The sequence below is a fragment of the Lacerta agilis genome, chromosome 14 (genome assembly GCF_009819535.1).
Source record: "Lacerta agilis isolate rLacAgi1 chromosome 14, rLacAgi1.pri, whole genome shotgun sequence".
NCBI classification, from domain to species: domain Eukaryota; kingdom Metazoa; phylum Chordata; class Lepidosauria; order Squamata; family Lacertidae; genus Lacerta; species Lacerta agilis.
In genome coordinates this window covers 33,592,441-33,608,506 of record NC_046325.1, presented here as the reverse complement: position 1 = coordinate 33,608,506, position 16,066 = coordinate 33,592,441, and the positions used below count along the sequence as shown (strand labels likewise).

At 46.8% G+C, this 16,066-nt stretch overlaps 1 protein-coding gene across 1 annotated transcript in view; it reads left to right on the top strand.

Moving 5' to 3' along the window:
* Window positions 1–16,066, top strand: part of PPP1R9B (protein phosphatase 1 regulatory subunit 9B) — a 67,845-nt gene that overhangs the window by 24,100 nt on the left and 27,679 nt on the right. The window contains exons 2-3 of the mRNA XM_033168115.1: window positions 12,498–12,630; window positions 15,243–15,363. Of these exons, the coding sequence (XP_033024006.1) occupies window positions 12,498–12,630; window positions 15,243–15,363 (254 nt within the window). The remainder of the gene's footprint in view (window positions 1–12,497; window positions 12,631–15,242; window positions 15,364–16,066) is intronic.

Here is a 16,066-nt window from a genome sequence, read left to right as displayed (position 1 = left end):
TAAAAGTTAGATAGTTGTTTATCTGTTTGACATCTGATGGGAAGGCGTTCCACAGTGCAGGTGCCACTACCGAGAAGGCCCTCTACCTGGTTCCCTGTAGCTTCATGTTTCAAAGTAAGGGAACCACTAGAACATGGGTAGGCAAACTAAGGATCCGGCCCAATCGCCTTCTAAATCCGGCCCGCAGACGGTCCGGGAATCAGCATGTTTTTACATGAGTAGAATGTGTGCTTTTATTTAAAATGCATCTCTGGGTTATTTGTGGGGCTTAGGAATTTGTTCTTTTCTTCTTCATTTTTTTCAAAATATAGTCCGCCCCCCCCCCCCACAAGGTCTGAGGAACAGCGGACTGGCCCCCTGCTGAAAAGGTTTGCTAACCCCTGCGTCTAGAAGGTCCTTGGAGCTGGACCTCAGTGTCCGGGCTGGATGGTATATTTTGTTCTCCCCATTTCCCATGCAAATAGGACATTCGGGGCAATGCCACAAGGCCGCTTTTCCTGTGCAGGAGATTATGGCTGGTGTCTTTGCAAACCGCGTCAACGGGAATCGGCGAAAGGATGCCTCTGTGGTGTTTCGAATTGAAACCGACCGTGGCTTGTTTACAAGAGATGGTGTGCAGGGCAGCAAGTGTGGGTGGGGGTAAAGGGAATTAGCGGTATTAGTGGAGCATCTACTCATGGACAGCTGGCTGAGATCGATGCTCCCTCCTCCATCCTTTTGTCTAGGTTATGCACAAGTAAAATCCTGCCCCACTTTGCCCACCCCCTCCTGTGCTGCTGCTTCATCGTTCGAGCACACATGTCTGGTTCAGGCTCAGCTGCTTCATTTGGGGATATTGTCTCTCCCAAAAAACAAAGGTGGCGTGCAAAAGGAAACCAGGAATGGGGGTTCTGCTGCTGCTGTAGGACGAAGGTCCCGAAAGGTCACCCGCATGGGATATAAAATAACTTTTCAACTGTCGTAGTGCAAGGCCAGCAGAATTGGTGCTGCTGGCGTGAACTGTGCGTGGAGCACCTCCCTTTTCTGTTTTGATTTCAGTATCTCACCAACCCTTGATAAAACACGCTACATCTTGCAAGGCGAAGCAACTTCCTCTGGTTCCTTGGCAGGCGGCATTCAAGGCGTCCCGCCTCTTGCGCAGCAGCATGAGGGATGCCACAGTCACATGCAAAGTGCATGCTTGGGGCGAGGTTTGGGGCAGGCGTGGGGATCTGAGTTTGCACAGGTGCAGGGACTCTAGTGGAGAAGGTGAAGAGAGAAATGTTGTTTTCTCCCTCGTAACTCTCGGGACACCCAGCGAAGCACCAAACTTTTGATGACTGGGTAATCAGAGCCGTGATGTTGTTTGCAGCGCAGGCGGGTCGTTGTGTTGACCGAGGAGCAAATGTTGGAAAAGCAGAGTAAGTTTTTAAGTAAGTAAGCAAGCAAGCAAGCAAGCAAGGAACTACCGCCCTCACACCTGCCACTGCTTCTTGGTTTGTCTGAGCGCTGCATTGCAAAAATGCCTATTGGCCATGGAAATGCGATGAGTTAAGGCTGTGCCAGGGCTTCCCGTAGCATCTGATTATACCAAAGTTGAACAAACAGTTGTTTCAGCATCTGTTTATATGTGTGTACTATATATATATATATATATATAGATATATATATATAGATATAGATATAGATATAGATGCAGAGGAATATATATATTCCTCTGCATGCAAAGACAGGCTCAGGCGGATTGAGCGGACGAGACCAATAGTGGCTCCAACAGCCAAGAAGGCATTTTCTTCACAAGTTGTAGGAGGAAGTGAGGGGCAGATGGGGCTTGTCAACCTGGGAAGGGTCTAGGAGAAGGAAATCTCTGATCCCAAACCTGTGCTGCCTTGCAGAATATCTTCAGGAGAAGACAAGGCTAAGGGGTAGACCTAAATAATGCATACAGAAATACATCTACTAAGTCAGAGGTCAGCAAACTTTTTCAGCAGGGGGCCAGTCCACTGTCCCTCAGACCTTGTGGGGGGCCAGACTATATATTTTTTTGGGGGGGATGATACAAGAACACCACGAGCCCCGATGGCTGCTTACCTGTGTCTTGCGAGCGGCAGGGGCTGGCGGCAGCGGGACGATGAGCGACACGCAAAATGGCTCCAGAGAGGCGCTGCTTAAAATGGCAGCCGCTCGAGCGCTGCTGCGGCTGGCACCAACAAAGCCCAGCCCCCTTCCTCCTGTAGGCAGGGCAGGGAGAAGCCAGGAGGAGGGAGGGAGGATGCGCCGCTGCCGTGGGAGGGAGAGGGAAAGAATGTGCGCGCTGGTGATCCACATGGCTATTCCTAGATCATTCGCAGGCTGGATCCAGAAAGCAATTGGGCCTGATCTGGCCTGTGGACCTTAGTTTGCTGACCCATGTACTAAGTAAACTGTGCATAGAAATGAATCTGCTACTAAGAATAACAAAGATGCATTGCATAGTAGGGTAAACTGCTCCTAGAAATGCATATATTAGGCAAATGTGTCTCTTAGGAGAAATTTGCAACAAAATACTGACGTGTCCTCATGAAGACTTTTAAGTGCAGTATTTTAGTGCAAATTTTTGTTTTTTAACAGTTGCAAACTGACTGATGTCAGAATGTGGAGAAGTAAGGGCAGGAAAAAGGAGAAACTGAGATGGACGGATCCACCTGTTCCTCGCAGAAGGTAGACCTCCGGGTAGTTTGCAGTAGATGTGCACGGGTTTCTCCAGCTGTTTAACAATAGCAACATCAAGCCAACTTTCCCCACCTCAATTAGGCTACTTGAAATGAAAGCTTGCCAAGAACAGACTTTCGTTTAAAAGGACGGAGAACTCTTTTTCAGTTCTGCAAACAGATTACTCGGCTCAACAGGCTCTCAGAGGTGCCCTGTTCTTTAATTCCATGCATTTTGCACCCAGTTGCAGAGGCATCACTAATGAATGGCATTCAGGGGCGCTGACTTGAGCCTCAGGTTATGGGTGCCCAATGGCGCCCGCGATGTAACGTGATGTCATGATGTCACGTTGCATCGGTGGCGCAGTGGCACTTCCGAGGCCTCATAGGGTCTCAGAGGTTAAGTCTGAGGCCTCATGGGACCTCTGACTGGAAATCGTGTTTGGAGGCCTGGCAGGGCCTATGATATCACCTGGGAGGTCAGAGCCCCGACACAACTTCCAGTAGAAATCGGAAGTCACATCGGAGCCCTGCATTGTGGGTGCTAAGCACCCACATTTTTTTTTTTTTTTTTTGCGTGGGTGCCTCGGTTCTTGTTTTGCCATCTCAGTGCCATTGGGTAGGAATCCTAGTCTGGATTCCTGAAGATGTCCTGGCCTCGGTTAGCTCGCAGGCGTGACTTCCACCATATGTGTGCCTGCTGAGTCACGGCACTGCTTGGCAGGTTGGCACACTCCTCCCCAGGGCTTGGCAGCTTGTGAGTGGGCAGAGTTTTTTGGTACAGCTCGGCTCGGTTCTCCGCTGTTCCAGGGAAAGGCGAGAGGAGTCAGCTGTCAGGATGGGGGTGGAGGACAAGAGATGGAGCACGAGGCCATCCCAGATGGCTTCAACTCAGAGTGACCGGATGCAGCGCAAAGACCAGGCCTCTTCCGCCCCAAGGGAGTTTGGAGACATCTGGCTACTTTCGCTTCCACCTTTGAGATGTCAAGATTTTCCTTGAGGCCTGTCTTTTTAAAATTTATTTATTGGTTTTCCTTTAATACTCACAAGTATATCTTTACATCATAACTTTAAAGGTAAAGGTAAAGGGACCCCTGACCATTAGGTCCAGTCGCAGACGACTCTGGGGTTGCGGTGCCCATCTCGCTTTACTGGCCGAGGGAGCCGGCATACAGCTTCCGGGTCATGTGGCCAGCATGACTAAGCTGCTTCTGGCGAACCAGAGAAGCACCCGGAAACGCTGTTTACCTTCCCGCCAGAGCGGTACCTATTTACAGTCGTACCTCGTGTTGCGTTCGCTGCGGGTTGCAAACGGCGTGGGTTACGAACGTGGCAGACCCGCAGGTGTTTACTTCTGGGTTCCGCCGCTCGCGCAGAAGCGCTCCATTCGGTCTGCACATGCACAGAAGTGGTCTGCGCAGGTCACGCATGCGCGATATCGCCACTTGGATTGTGGACTTTTCGGGTTGTGAACAGGACCCTGGAACAGATCGTGTCCGCAACCCAAGGTACCACTGTATCTACTTGCACTTTGATGTGCTTTCGAACTGTTAGGTTGGCAGGAACTGGGACCGAACAACGGGAGCTCACCCTGTTGCGGGGATTTGAACCACCAACCTTCTGATTGGTAAGCCCTAGGCTCTGTGGTTTAACCCACAGCGCCACCCGCACTTTACATCTTGCAATTATACATATTCTTATTTTCAAAGTAGGTTCATGTTTGTTATTATCATAGATCGGCAAACATTGCTGTACACAAAGAAGAAGAAGAAAGGAAGAAGAAGAAGAAGAAGAAGAAGAAGAAGAGAAGAAAAACCACAGCTTTTGAGTAGTTTCTGTTGATAACAATTTCAAAAGGAAAATTGATATATAAGAAAACATTATATAAAGACGATGAATATAGGCAATAAGTTTATTGGTACAAAATGGAAGAGATGGGAAGTCATTTATTTATGAAGAATATTATCAATTTAAAATTACAGTACATCTCTCCCCCCCCCCCCCCCGCGAAGGCCTGTCATGGGCCATGGCCGTCACTTCGGATGACTTTAAAAGAGGATTAGGCAAATTCACGCAGAATTAGGCAGCAGCAGCAACAACAACAACAATTTTATTATTTATATCCCACACATCTTGCTGGGTTTCCCCAGCCACTAAGGCTAAGGATCACTAAGGATCTCAAAGGATCTACGTTGGGTCCCAGTACGTTTCCAAGCGCAATTCAAAGTGTTGGTGCTGACCTAATAAACAGCTTTGACCCTGCCTACCTGAAGGAGCATCTTTACCTTCATCATTCGGTCCGGACGCTGAGATCCAGACACATTCAGCCTGGACACTTCTGGTGGTTCTCTCATTTGCAAGAAGCAAAGTTACAGGGAACCAGGCAGAGGGCCTTCTTGGTAGTTGTGCCCACCCAGATTTCAAGGAAATAAGCAACTATCTGACTTTCAGAAGACACCTGAAGGCAGCTCTGTATAGGGAAGTTTTTAATGTTTGATGTCTTACTGTGTTTTAATTTGTTGGGAGCTGCCCAGAGTGGCTGGGGTAATCCAGTTAGATGAATGGCATATAAATTATTATTATTATTATTATTATTATTGCCACGGTGGCTATATCCTGCCTCCATAGTTTGAGGCAGTAACGCCTCTGAATTACAGTTGCTGGGAATCCCCAGCAGGGAGCATACTGCTGCGCGGCCAGGCGAAGTCCCCCCGTACCCCGGGGCAGCCCCTGAGGGAAATAACGACTCATGACAACGTTATATGGGATTAAATTGGCCGCAACTTTATTAATATTCAGATGTAGGAAGACCTTGGCTCAGGCATTGGGCGTTTATCCTTCCCAGCCCCCCAGCCGGGGTTCTGGGTACCTTCAGGGTTATCCAGCATGATTGGGAAGTGGGCTAGTCTGGAGAACATATGTTCAAGCAGATAGCCCACCCCCCCTATGTTTGCTGCCACTGGAAGGGGAGGGCAGTGACGACCCTGGGCGTATGGTCAGTGCCTCCCCCTGAGACCCCTTTAACGGGAACCCTGTTATCGCCGCTGCGATGGGGGCGGGGGTCACCGCCCCACACACCCCCAATCCTGTAAATGACTAAAGGATTCCGCTCAAGGCCCGCAACCGCCAAAGTTGTGACGTATTGCTACGGGAGAGGCGAAACCTGCCAATGCAGGGAAATTCCTTTCCGGCCCTTTAACAGCGACCTTGTCATAGCAGCGCCTGCGTACCTGTGTGGCTGTGGAAAAAAGGTGGTTAAACCTGCAAAGTAAGCGTCAATTGAGGGAGTGGAGGGTGGGGAAGCTCTGAATCCAACGGCCCACTTCTCAGGTATGACTCAAGCTCTATTGTGTGTACTGTATAATCCCTCCTTCTACCTGGCCAATCCCCCTGGCAACACCTCCCCAGCCGGGATTGGGCGGCTGCGAGAGTAGGTGGAGTCCACAGGTATCCCAACCTGGGGATGGCGAAGTCAGACCAACTGCCAGGAGCTGCCACCGTGATCCAATGGGACTACTCGCGACCACGCAAAAGGTGCACCCCATTTGATGTGGGGAACGCTAATTGTGTTCAGATTCTGTTTGCCGGCTCCCCACAGGGTACCATGAGAACAGATTGCTGGACTAGATGGGACTTGGCCTGATCCAGCGCTCTCTTCTTATGTTCATGTCTTTAGATAGCCAGCGTTGAATTGTCAGCCCATCTGTTTTTATACTTTTTGCCGTTGGCTCTGCAAGCTCCTTGCCCAATTCTCTCTGTTCATAGTACAGTCGTACCTCAGAAGACGAACAGAATAAGTTCCGGAAGTCCGTTCGACTTCCAAAACATTTGGAAACCAAGACACAGCTTGTGGTTGGCTGCAGGAAGCTGCTGCAGCCAATCGGAAGCCACGACGGACGTTAGGGTTCCAAAGAACGTTCGCAAACCAGAACAGTCACTTGCAGGTTTGCGGTGTTCAGGAACCAAAATGTTCATTTCGCAAGGCATTCGACTTCCGAGGTACGACTGTACACCATCGTGGGGATTTTTGCAGGATAAAATTAAGAAGGGAGGGGCTGGTCAGTGGGGGGGGGGGTAAGATTTATCCTTTCATTTATTTTTAGTTAACAATATTTATATACTGCTTAATCAGCCAGAACCTCTTAAGCAGGGCACACAACATTTTAAACATCCATTAAAACATACCGAAAAAATCGAAAGTTGCGCAAAATTTGAAATGTGGAACCAGGAGTTTTAAATAAAATGTACACAATAAAATTATTTATTAACATTATATTTCTGGGTAGCCTTGTCTAAACAAAGAAGGTTTTTTGAAGCAGGTGCTGAAAACCACACAGCAGAGGAAGCTGCCTAGTGTTAATTTGCAGGGAGTATGCCAGAGAGGGAAGGGGGGGCAGCTTCTGAATCTTTGAGTCTATAATCCTAACCAGCCTGTTTCTGCACGATTCTCGGGCTTTGGGGCACCTCCTTGGCAAGGGAAGGCCCATCATTATGGAGCAAGCCATCTTTTCACAGCGAGTGTGAAAATCCATCCATATCATGACTATGCAGAGCACATAGAAGCCGAAAGCAGCTTTCTGCGGTGATGTCCAATTGCTCGGTCTGGTCTGGGTTCCTGCTATGCCAGACACTTACTTCCCTGCTATGTCTAGGGGGTTGAGCTATGCAATAAATGTTAAGAACTCTGTAATTGCCTTGCTGGATTACCACCAGATCCATCTCGCTCAGCATTCAGTTTCCAATAGCAACCAGCCTCTGGGAATCTTCCAAGCAAGGCGCAAAGGAGGTCGCCACCTTCGAGTTGCTGCCTGGTCCTCAGAGGTAGATTACCTCTGAATGCAGAGGCTCCATTTAGCCATCGGGGCCAATAGCCATTAATGTACTTGTGCTCCGTGAATTGAACTGGTGCTATGTGCGTTTAAGAGCAGCCTGTGTGAGCATTCGAATCCATGTTACGGGTTGAGCTCCTGTTGCTCTGTCCCAGCTCCTGCCAACCTAGCAGTTCGAAAGCACGCCAGTGCAAGTAGATACAGTGGTACCTTGGGTTACAAACACCTCAGGTTACAAACACTTCAGGTTACAGACTCCGTTAACCCGGAAGTAGTACCTCGGGTTAAGAACTTTACCTCAGGATGAGAACAGAAATCGTGTGCCGGCGGCCCGGCGGCAGTGGGAGACCCCATTAGCTAAAGTAGTACCTCAGGTTAAGAACGGACCTCCGGAACGAATTAAGTTCGTAACCAGAGGTACCACTGTAAATAGGTACCGCTGCGGCAGGAAGGTAAACGGCATTTCCATGCGCTCTGGTTTCCTCCTTTGTGTTGCATTGTGCCAGAAGTGGTTTAATCCTGCTGGCCACATGACCCGGAAAGCTGTTTGTGGACAAATGCCGGCCCCCTCGGCCTGAAAGCGAGATGAGCGCCCCAACCCCATAGTCGCCTTTGGCTGGACCTAACCGCCCAGGGGTCCTTGACCATTTTACCTTTACAAGGAACGACCGGACTTAGTAAAGCAGATCACATTATGCGGCAACAGAGCAGGGGCGAGTGTTTTAGCCAGGCTGGAATGTGTCCCTGAACTCTGAGAATGCTTCTTGCTTGCCTGGATGAAGGATTGTGTGTGTATTTGTTTGTGTGTGAAGAAATCAGCGTACGAGACAAAGGCAAAATGTACATGGTATGTGGCTCCTGGGAGGCTGCCCAGAGGGGAATGTGGCCCTCGGGCTCCTCTCACCCTGACACAGAACAAGGAAACCAGACACAGACATGCCCCGTTCACAACTTCATACGAGCAGGCAGCGTATATATGAGCTGACAAACGTGCACTTCAAGTGAGTGCATGAGCCATGGTGATTTCCCACAATGCCCTGCACAATGCACAAGGGCATTGTGGGATATCAATCATTTTTATTGGTTTTACAAATACAAAATACAAATAAACACAAACTAGTAAAAACATATCTGTATAAAGAGATTCTCTGAATCTCGAGACTTCTCCCCCCCATCCCTTCCTTAGAGTCTTATTTTAAGCATCTGCAACTGCATATTCATCCATACTCCAATTTTTATATCAAACCATATTATCCATGGTATTTTTTTTCCACTACAAGTGAGTCAAAATCCTGCACTTGTTTCCATCTGCTTACAGTGGTCTCCTAGGTAACTTATAATTCCCCCCCCCCCCATTCTTTTATAAAGTTTTTCTCCTCTTGGGTTTCTGGGTTTTCCAGTCAGCTTTGCCATCTCAGCATTGTCTATCAGCTTGGTTTGCCATTCTGCTCTGGTAGGGACTATGTGTGTAATACACACATAATTGTCGATCACCTAATACATTCTGTATAACCTCATTCCAGATATCATTGTATTTATCCAAGCTGTCTGTTCATATGCTGCCAAAGTTGTCGTATTGTCAAACCATTGATTGAGGGGAACCGTATCTTCATTCTTCTATTTCACCAGTATTGGTCCCCTGGCCACCATTAGGGCGCGTAGAATCCATTTTTGCTCTCCTGTTGTCAATTTCTGTACAATGGGTACATTTCAAAAATAGGAAATCTAGGGGGGGAAATTCCATGAATGCGCCTAAGCCAGTTGCACTCCCTCTCCCAGCTGCGTTTTAATCTCCTGACAGGTCTATTTTGAGTAATAATTTTCTGAGCCCAAAGAATCTGCTGAGGGTTTTAGTAAACCCTGAGAGAAAGGGGAGGATGGGATTCATATTTATTCCAAACTTCCATTCTCTTCCCACACACGAGCTCAGAAAGCGTATGTTTTCCTCCCATTTTTTATTCCGCGTTTCTTTGCATCCTTAGATGGGACTGAAAGCGGCGGGGGGGGGGGACGGGACCCCCACTCCCCATCCTCAACCAGGCATCGCAGGTGGTGGGTACAAAGGCAAGGCAGGGGCAGGCCGAACGGCTACCCTGGCAGCTTAATTAATGCCGCCGTGGGTTTTGGGAGCGGGGTGTTTTCGTGCTTTCTGTCTCTGGCTGTGACAGCCTTTGCGGCTTTGATTACAGGATAGAGCGAGCCTGAGAGGCGGGAGAGGATTGAGGGCGGAAGAGGATGGAAGTTGCAGAGGGGTGGGGATGAATCTCCTAAGTGGGGAAGGGTACGTGCAGGGATGGCAGCTAAATCGGGATCTGCGGAGGGCTCAAAGCGTGTGTTTGCGGGGGGGGGGGGAGAGACGTGAACTTTCTGAAGTCAAGGGAAAAGAGCTAGAAAGCTAAAGGGAAAGAATTCGTCCTTTGATCTAGGAAAGGGAAGCAGGAAAGGGTGAACAAATGTAGGAGAGGTTTTGGGCCGGCCCTGCCATTGGGCAGTGTGAAGGTGCTGCCTCAGGTGGTGCAATATTGGGGGTTGGGGAGTGGCAATAAGGCGTTGGAGGAAAGAGCTGTGTTGTGGCAGTCGGCTTGCCCTTCCTTTCCTAAACTAGTGGAGGGTGCTGTCTTGTCACCAGTGTCAAAGTAACGTTCAAGTCAATTGCCCTATGATTCAGCCTGGGTTCTGTATGTGGATCAGGGAGAAATTGGTCTTGTGCTTTGCCTTAGACAGCGTAATGCCTTGGACTGGCCCCAAGAGAGAACATTTAAGGGAGAAAAAGGGAATGAGGACTATTCACTAAACAGCAAAGACTGAGGTCCTGGTTCCCTCCACATGCTCATTTATCTCCTTCTTGCAATGCCTAGAGAGGTCAGGAGGTTTGTTTCCTTGTTTGTTCGGCCAGTGGGTACATTTGAAATTTTGAGGCAGTTTCGTGGGCACCATTCACAAAATGGCTGACGTAGGGGGTGCGGCATAACATAAAATGGCTGCCTCATGTAAAAGAGCAGAAAAAGAGACAGAAAGACAAAATGTTGTTGTTATTATTATTTATTAAATTTGTATACTGCCCTATACTCGCAGGTCTCAGGGCGGTTCACAGGATAGAATTACGATGTAAAAACACAAAATACATAATAAAAATAGAAACAACCCAATAACCCTCCCTCTCACAAACACACTTTGAAAGGGCATTGGAACAGGCACCCACATGCTCTTTGCATCTCTCTGTTCAGAACAGAAGGTCAAATGGACATGTTGAGCAAGGCATGTTAAATATAGGAGATATCGACCGGAAAGAGCAAGCAGTCTCATGCATGGGGGGTGAAGTGTGAAGTGTAGGTGGGTTCCCTTGAGACAAGACACAGTGATAACAGCAATAACTTTTTATTGAACTAACAGAACTGAACAATAGGGGCAAAGCAACAGCTTATATGCATTTCTGAAGGCCTGGGCCATTCCCACTCCCAATGTGATTGGCTGGCTAAACTTCCAAGCTGCGAATCATGACTCAGAATTTAAGGGCCAATGGCAGAGGCCCAAATCCTGAAATGTTCTGTGATTGGATATCATGTGTTGAATCAGAACACAGGGGCTCAGAACCCTTAGTCCAGACTCAAGCTCAGGCAAACACAGACCCCACTGAATAACGGGATTTCCTAGAGGATATTTTCGGAGAACTTTCATGAGCTGCAGTACAGGTACTGAAAGGAACATTGGTTCCCACAGGCACTGGGTTGGCAACCCGTGGCTTACACAGAATGGTCTAAATACCGTACCAGGTGGGTTCATTCACTCTGTGTTTCTAAATTGTGCAGTGAAACAGCAAACCTGGGCCATGGAAACAAGTCTTGGTGTAATCATCCAGAGGGGTTGATTGGGGTGACCTCCCTGCATCCGTGCTTAGATGCCAACTGTTTGCGATGTTGGCAACTCACATCAAGGCGAGCACAGAGGTGCTGGAGATGTGATGCCATCAGTTAATTTCGCGTTGTAATTACAGGTGGATGCGAGGTGGGAAAACAAGAGAAGAGACATCACTTATTCATGATTACAGGAGGCTTTTTGGTAACTAAAGTCTTGCCCATTCCGAGGGCAAAGGAGCCCTGCAACAAACCAGGGGCTGCCACTCATGAGTGAAACCATGGGTGCCTGCAGGGGTGATGAGCCATAATCCCTGGATTCCCCTGTTTGCAAGCCTCTTGCCTTCTACAACCAGAGAAATGTGGCAAAATGGTGTAAACGCTAATTCTGCTCATTCATTCGGCAAGAAACTAGCCTCCCCCAGCCTTTCAATGTTTTTAACCAATGAATGAAGTAATTTAGGAAAGTGCATCTAGCAAAGATCCACAAAGAGAAGGCAACTAGAACGATAGTCCTGTCATCTGGAGAAGAAACTTCTTGGTTCATTTTTCAGCCTTTAATTTTGGTCCTTGGTAGAGAAGTGATTGCTGTGCCATATGAAACAATTCAGATGTCCAGTAGTTCTTCTAGTGTTACAGGAGAGGGATAAATAACTTTCTCTATCCACTTTCTTTACAACAAGCATCATTTTTACAAACTTCTATTGCGTTTGCCTCTTGCTCGCCATTTCTCTAAACCAAAATGTCCCAAACGTTGCAACCTTTGTTCACAAGGGAGTCACTGCAAGTGGTTGCGCATGTGAGAATATGTGTGTTTTGACTCTGACCACGTTGGGCCTCTGCCTTACCCAATGCCAGGGTGCTCCTTCACCCATTCAAGAGGGAATTCGATCCTCAAACCTCGATATAAAATACAGGGTGTTGCTGTCTGGAAGTGGGGAATGTTAACAGATTTCTATATTCTAGGCAACCAGGTATATGAGATTCTGCCAGCCTTGTCAGGGAGTCAAACCTGCAACATTAAATAACATGTTACAGATTGGGCCTTACCACTGAGAAAAACTTTTTCCAGGCTAAGGCTTGGCTCAGATCAGGCCTTGTTCACCTCCCTGGGGTTAATTCATTTCTTTTCTCTCTCTATCCAGGTTTTTAGCACCTATTCCAACGAGGAATATGACCGGCGGAACGAAGATGTCGACCCCATGGCTGCCTCGGCAGAGTATGAACTTGAGAAGCGGGTGGAAAGGCTAGACCTCTTTCCCGTGGAACTAGATAAAGGTAACGGAGAAATCTGGTACAGATTCTGGAGTGGAGAAGGTGGGAACTTATTTTTTGATTCAGCCACCTGGGGGATGTGTTGGAAAGTTCGGTGTTTCTTTACATTCACACACACATCACCCAGGAAGGTCATTGTCAGAGATTTTCAACTAAGGGATGGGTGAGCATCTGTCCTGGCCACTGAGTTGCAACGCATCCAATAGTTCATTTCTTTCCATTTGGGCCTGGATTGCGACAATGGTTTCCTAGCCCCACTGCAAGTGGTGCTAATGTTCAAATGATTTTGTTGTCACCCGCCACTGTCACTGTGAAGTTTCGCGGCCATGTTCATTCCACATACGTTTAAGCTCTGATTTACTCAGGGATGCTGAGATTATTGTGTTATCACCAGCTACTGCTGCTGAGAAGGGTAATTTTGCATACATTTACATTCTAATTAAATTGTCCCAGACGGTATTTTGCATTCCGTTGTCATTAACGCCAGCCTTTATATTCCCTCCCCTTCTTTATTTGTTTGTTTGTTTAAGGATTTACAAACTGTCTCCCCCAAAAAGTGATTTCGAAGCAGTGTGTGCGATGGAAATATTTAAAAAGCAAAAAAAAAGGGGGGGTAGCAAAAATATGCGTAACCATCTAAAAAGCAGATCTTAAAAACACAGGTGCTGTGTGGTATGCAATGTAAAATGGCTGAGTCACTCTTCAGGGAAAGCCATTGGAGAGAGAGAGAGAGAGAGAGAGAGAGAGAGAGAAGTTCTTTGATAGCTGCCTAAGAGTAAAAATGAAAGGAGATCAAGAGCTGATTCCATAGAGCTGGAGCCACAAAATTAAAATCCTGGTATCTAGCTGATGTCAAGCATATCTAAGCGTATGGGACTCTAAACCGTGTCCCAATAGAGGAACACAATTGGGCTGCAAGTTGTATAGGGCTCTGAATGCTAAAAAGAAAAACCTTGAACTGAGCCCTGTGGCATAATGGACAGCCTAGTGGCAGCTTGTGGACTACAGTGGTACCTTGGTTCTCAAACTTAATCCGTTCCGGAAGTCCGTTCCAAAACCAAAGCGTTCCAAAACCAAGGCACGTGCTTTCTCATAGAAAGTAATGCAGAACGGATTAATCTGCAATGTGAGCAGAGAAATTTCCACCCATTTTCCCTGCTATTAGTTTACATCTGCAATGTGAAAAGCATTGCGATTGTCCTGACTTAGTAGTTCAAAGGAGTTTTTATTGACTTATCCTTGTGCTTATCTGTTGTATTTGTTGCAATATGCTGTCCAGGGCTGTAACTTGCCCCGTTACCTAATTCTGGTAACTTCCCTGGAACCTCGTGTTCTTAAGAAAACCACCTTTTAGCACTACCTGTATATAATGAAGCTCTGAAAATTATCCATGAATTTCCTGACTACTACCCTTTTAGTTCTAATGCATGGTTGGTACTTTTTGTTACAACTTAAGAGTGGACAATTTGGTGATGCTAACTGAACAGAACTGTTCAAGAATCTCGGTATGAAATAATCTTGCTTAAAAACCCTTGGACTGGGAAAATCCACGCCAAACTTCTGTCTTTTGGAATCTCTCCTTCAGATTCGCTTAAATTAGACCCTGCTTCGGCAAAAAGATTAATCAAACAAAGACTGGACGATTTGGAGCTGCAGCGTAATCATATGCTGGGTGGGGGTGTCTGCTCGCCTCGGAATTTTGGAGTTACTCCAATACATCATGTCCCTCTATACCTATCCTCCCTCTCCACTGCTGGGCACCGATTCGCTTTCACCAAAGCGAGGTTTAATGTTTTTCCTTCTAATGTCCTGAGACATAGATTTTCCAAGGGCCTAGTTTCCGCCTTCTGTGATTGTGATAAAAAGTCAACGGAATCTCTCCATCATATAATCTTTATCTGTTCCCTGCATAGTGAGGCTCGGGCAAAATTACTAAGACCAATAACTCAGAAACTTACAGGTGCACCAGCTGAGTCACACCTTGCCTTACTCCTGCAAGACAATGACTCCTATACAACCTTGCAGGTGGCAAGGTTTCTAAACTCTGTCATATCTCAAAAAAGGCGCTGTGGCCAACTACACGACCACTAATTTTTTTGTTTTCTGCTCCCTGGTTGCAATTTTAAAACTTGTATTTGTGCTGTGGTTTGTTTCCCTATGACTCCAGGGTCTATGGTTTGCTGTAACTTTATGTCATATATTACATATTTTATGTTTTTATGGGCTTATAACCGCAATAAAATTTGAATTTGAATTTGAATCTTGCTTAAAGTGTACTTGGGGCTGTCTGCTATGCCAGCAATATAGTACATAATCTAGAATTTCATGCATTTGTATCCTAAATGGCGATGCTGTGCTGAGGACAAAAAAACCTGCGTCTAGTGAGATACAGTATTTCTCAATAGATAAGCATTTTAATGTTAAGTTGTCACTCAGGTAACAGTCTTAGGTAAATACATAACACAGCGCTTATTCTTTTTTCTTTTTAGGTGATCTTTTGTACATGAAAAGTATCAGAGAAATCAGTGTATTATATAAAAATGCAAACTATCATAATATTGATGACATCTAATAATAATAATAATAACAATCACCTTTTGCTTTCCCTCGTGCAGATTCCGAGGGGCTCGGAATCAGCATCATCGGGATGGGAGCCGGTGCTGATATGGGCCTAGAAAAACTTGGCATCTTTGTCAAGACGGTGACAGAAGGAGGAGCAGCTCACCGAGATGGCAGGTCAGTCTGGTTGGCATTGAACCCACTTTGACTCACAGAAGGGAGTGCTGGGAGCAGGGGAAAGAAAAACCCTGCTAGCTGCAATATGATGTGTTCCTCCTGCGCTTATCAAGTCAACATAGGCAAGCATTCCATGCCTCTGGGTCAGCGTTTTACCAAACTTGGGCCTCCAGCTGTTGTTGGACTACAACTCCCATCATCCCTAGCTAGCAGGACCAGTGGGACGGGAATTGTAGTCAGGGCCGGATTTAGGTTTGACGAGGCCCTAAGCTACTGAAGGTAATGGGGCCCTTTATATGTCCAGCTGTCCTTTGTCAACAACAAATACTCACTTTTTTTTGTGTTGAATATATGTTATATGGTAATTTATGGACCCAATAGGTATCTCAAGCCATTTGCATGTAACAAAATATGTATTTTATCAAAGTAGTTGTTGAACTGAAATACAATTAAGAAGAAGTATATTAATAGTGAAATACAATTTTTTCTCCTTTCGATTATTTTGGGGCCCCCAAGAGAGTGGGGCCCTAAGCTATAGCTTGTTTAGCTTATATGTAAATCCAGCGCTGATTGTAGTCCAAAAACAGCTGGAGACCCAATTTTGGGAAACCCAGCTCTGGGTGAAGGGATACTGGCAAGCAACCATACATACCCCGCCTTTATCCCAGACAAGGACTCAAGGCGGCTTACAGATAGGAACAAC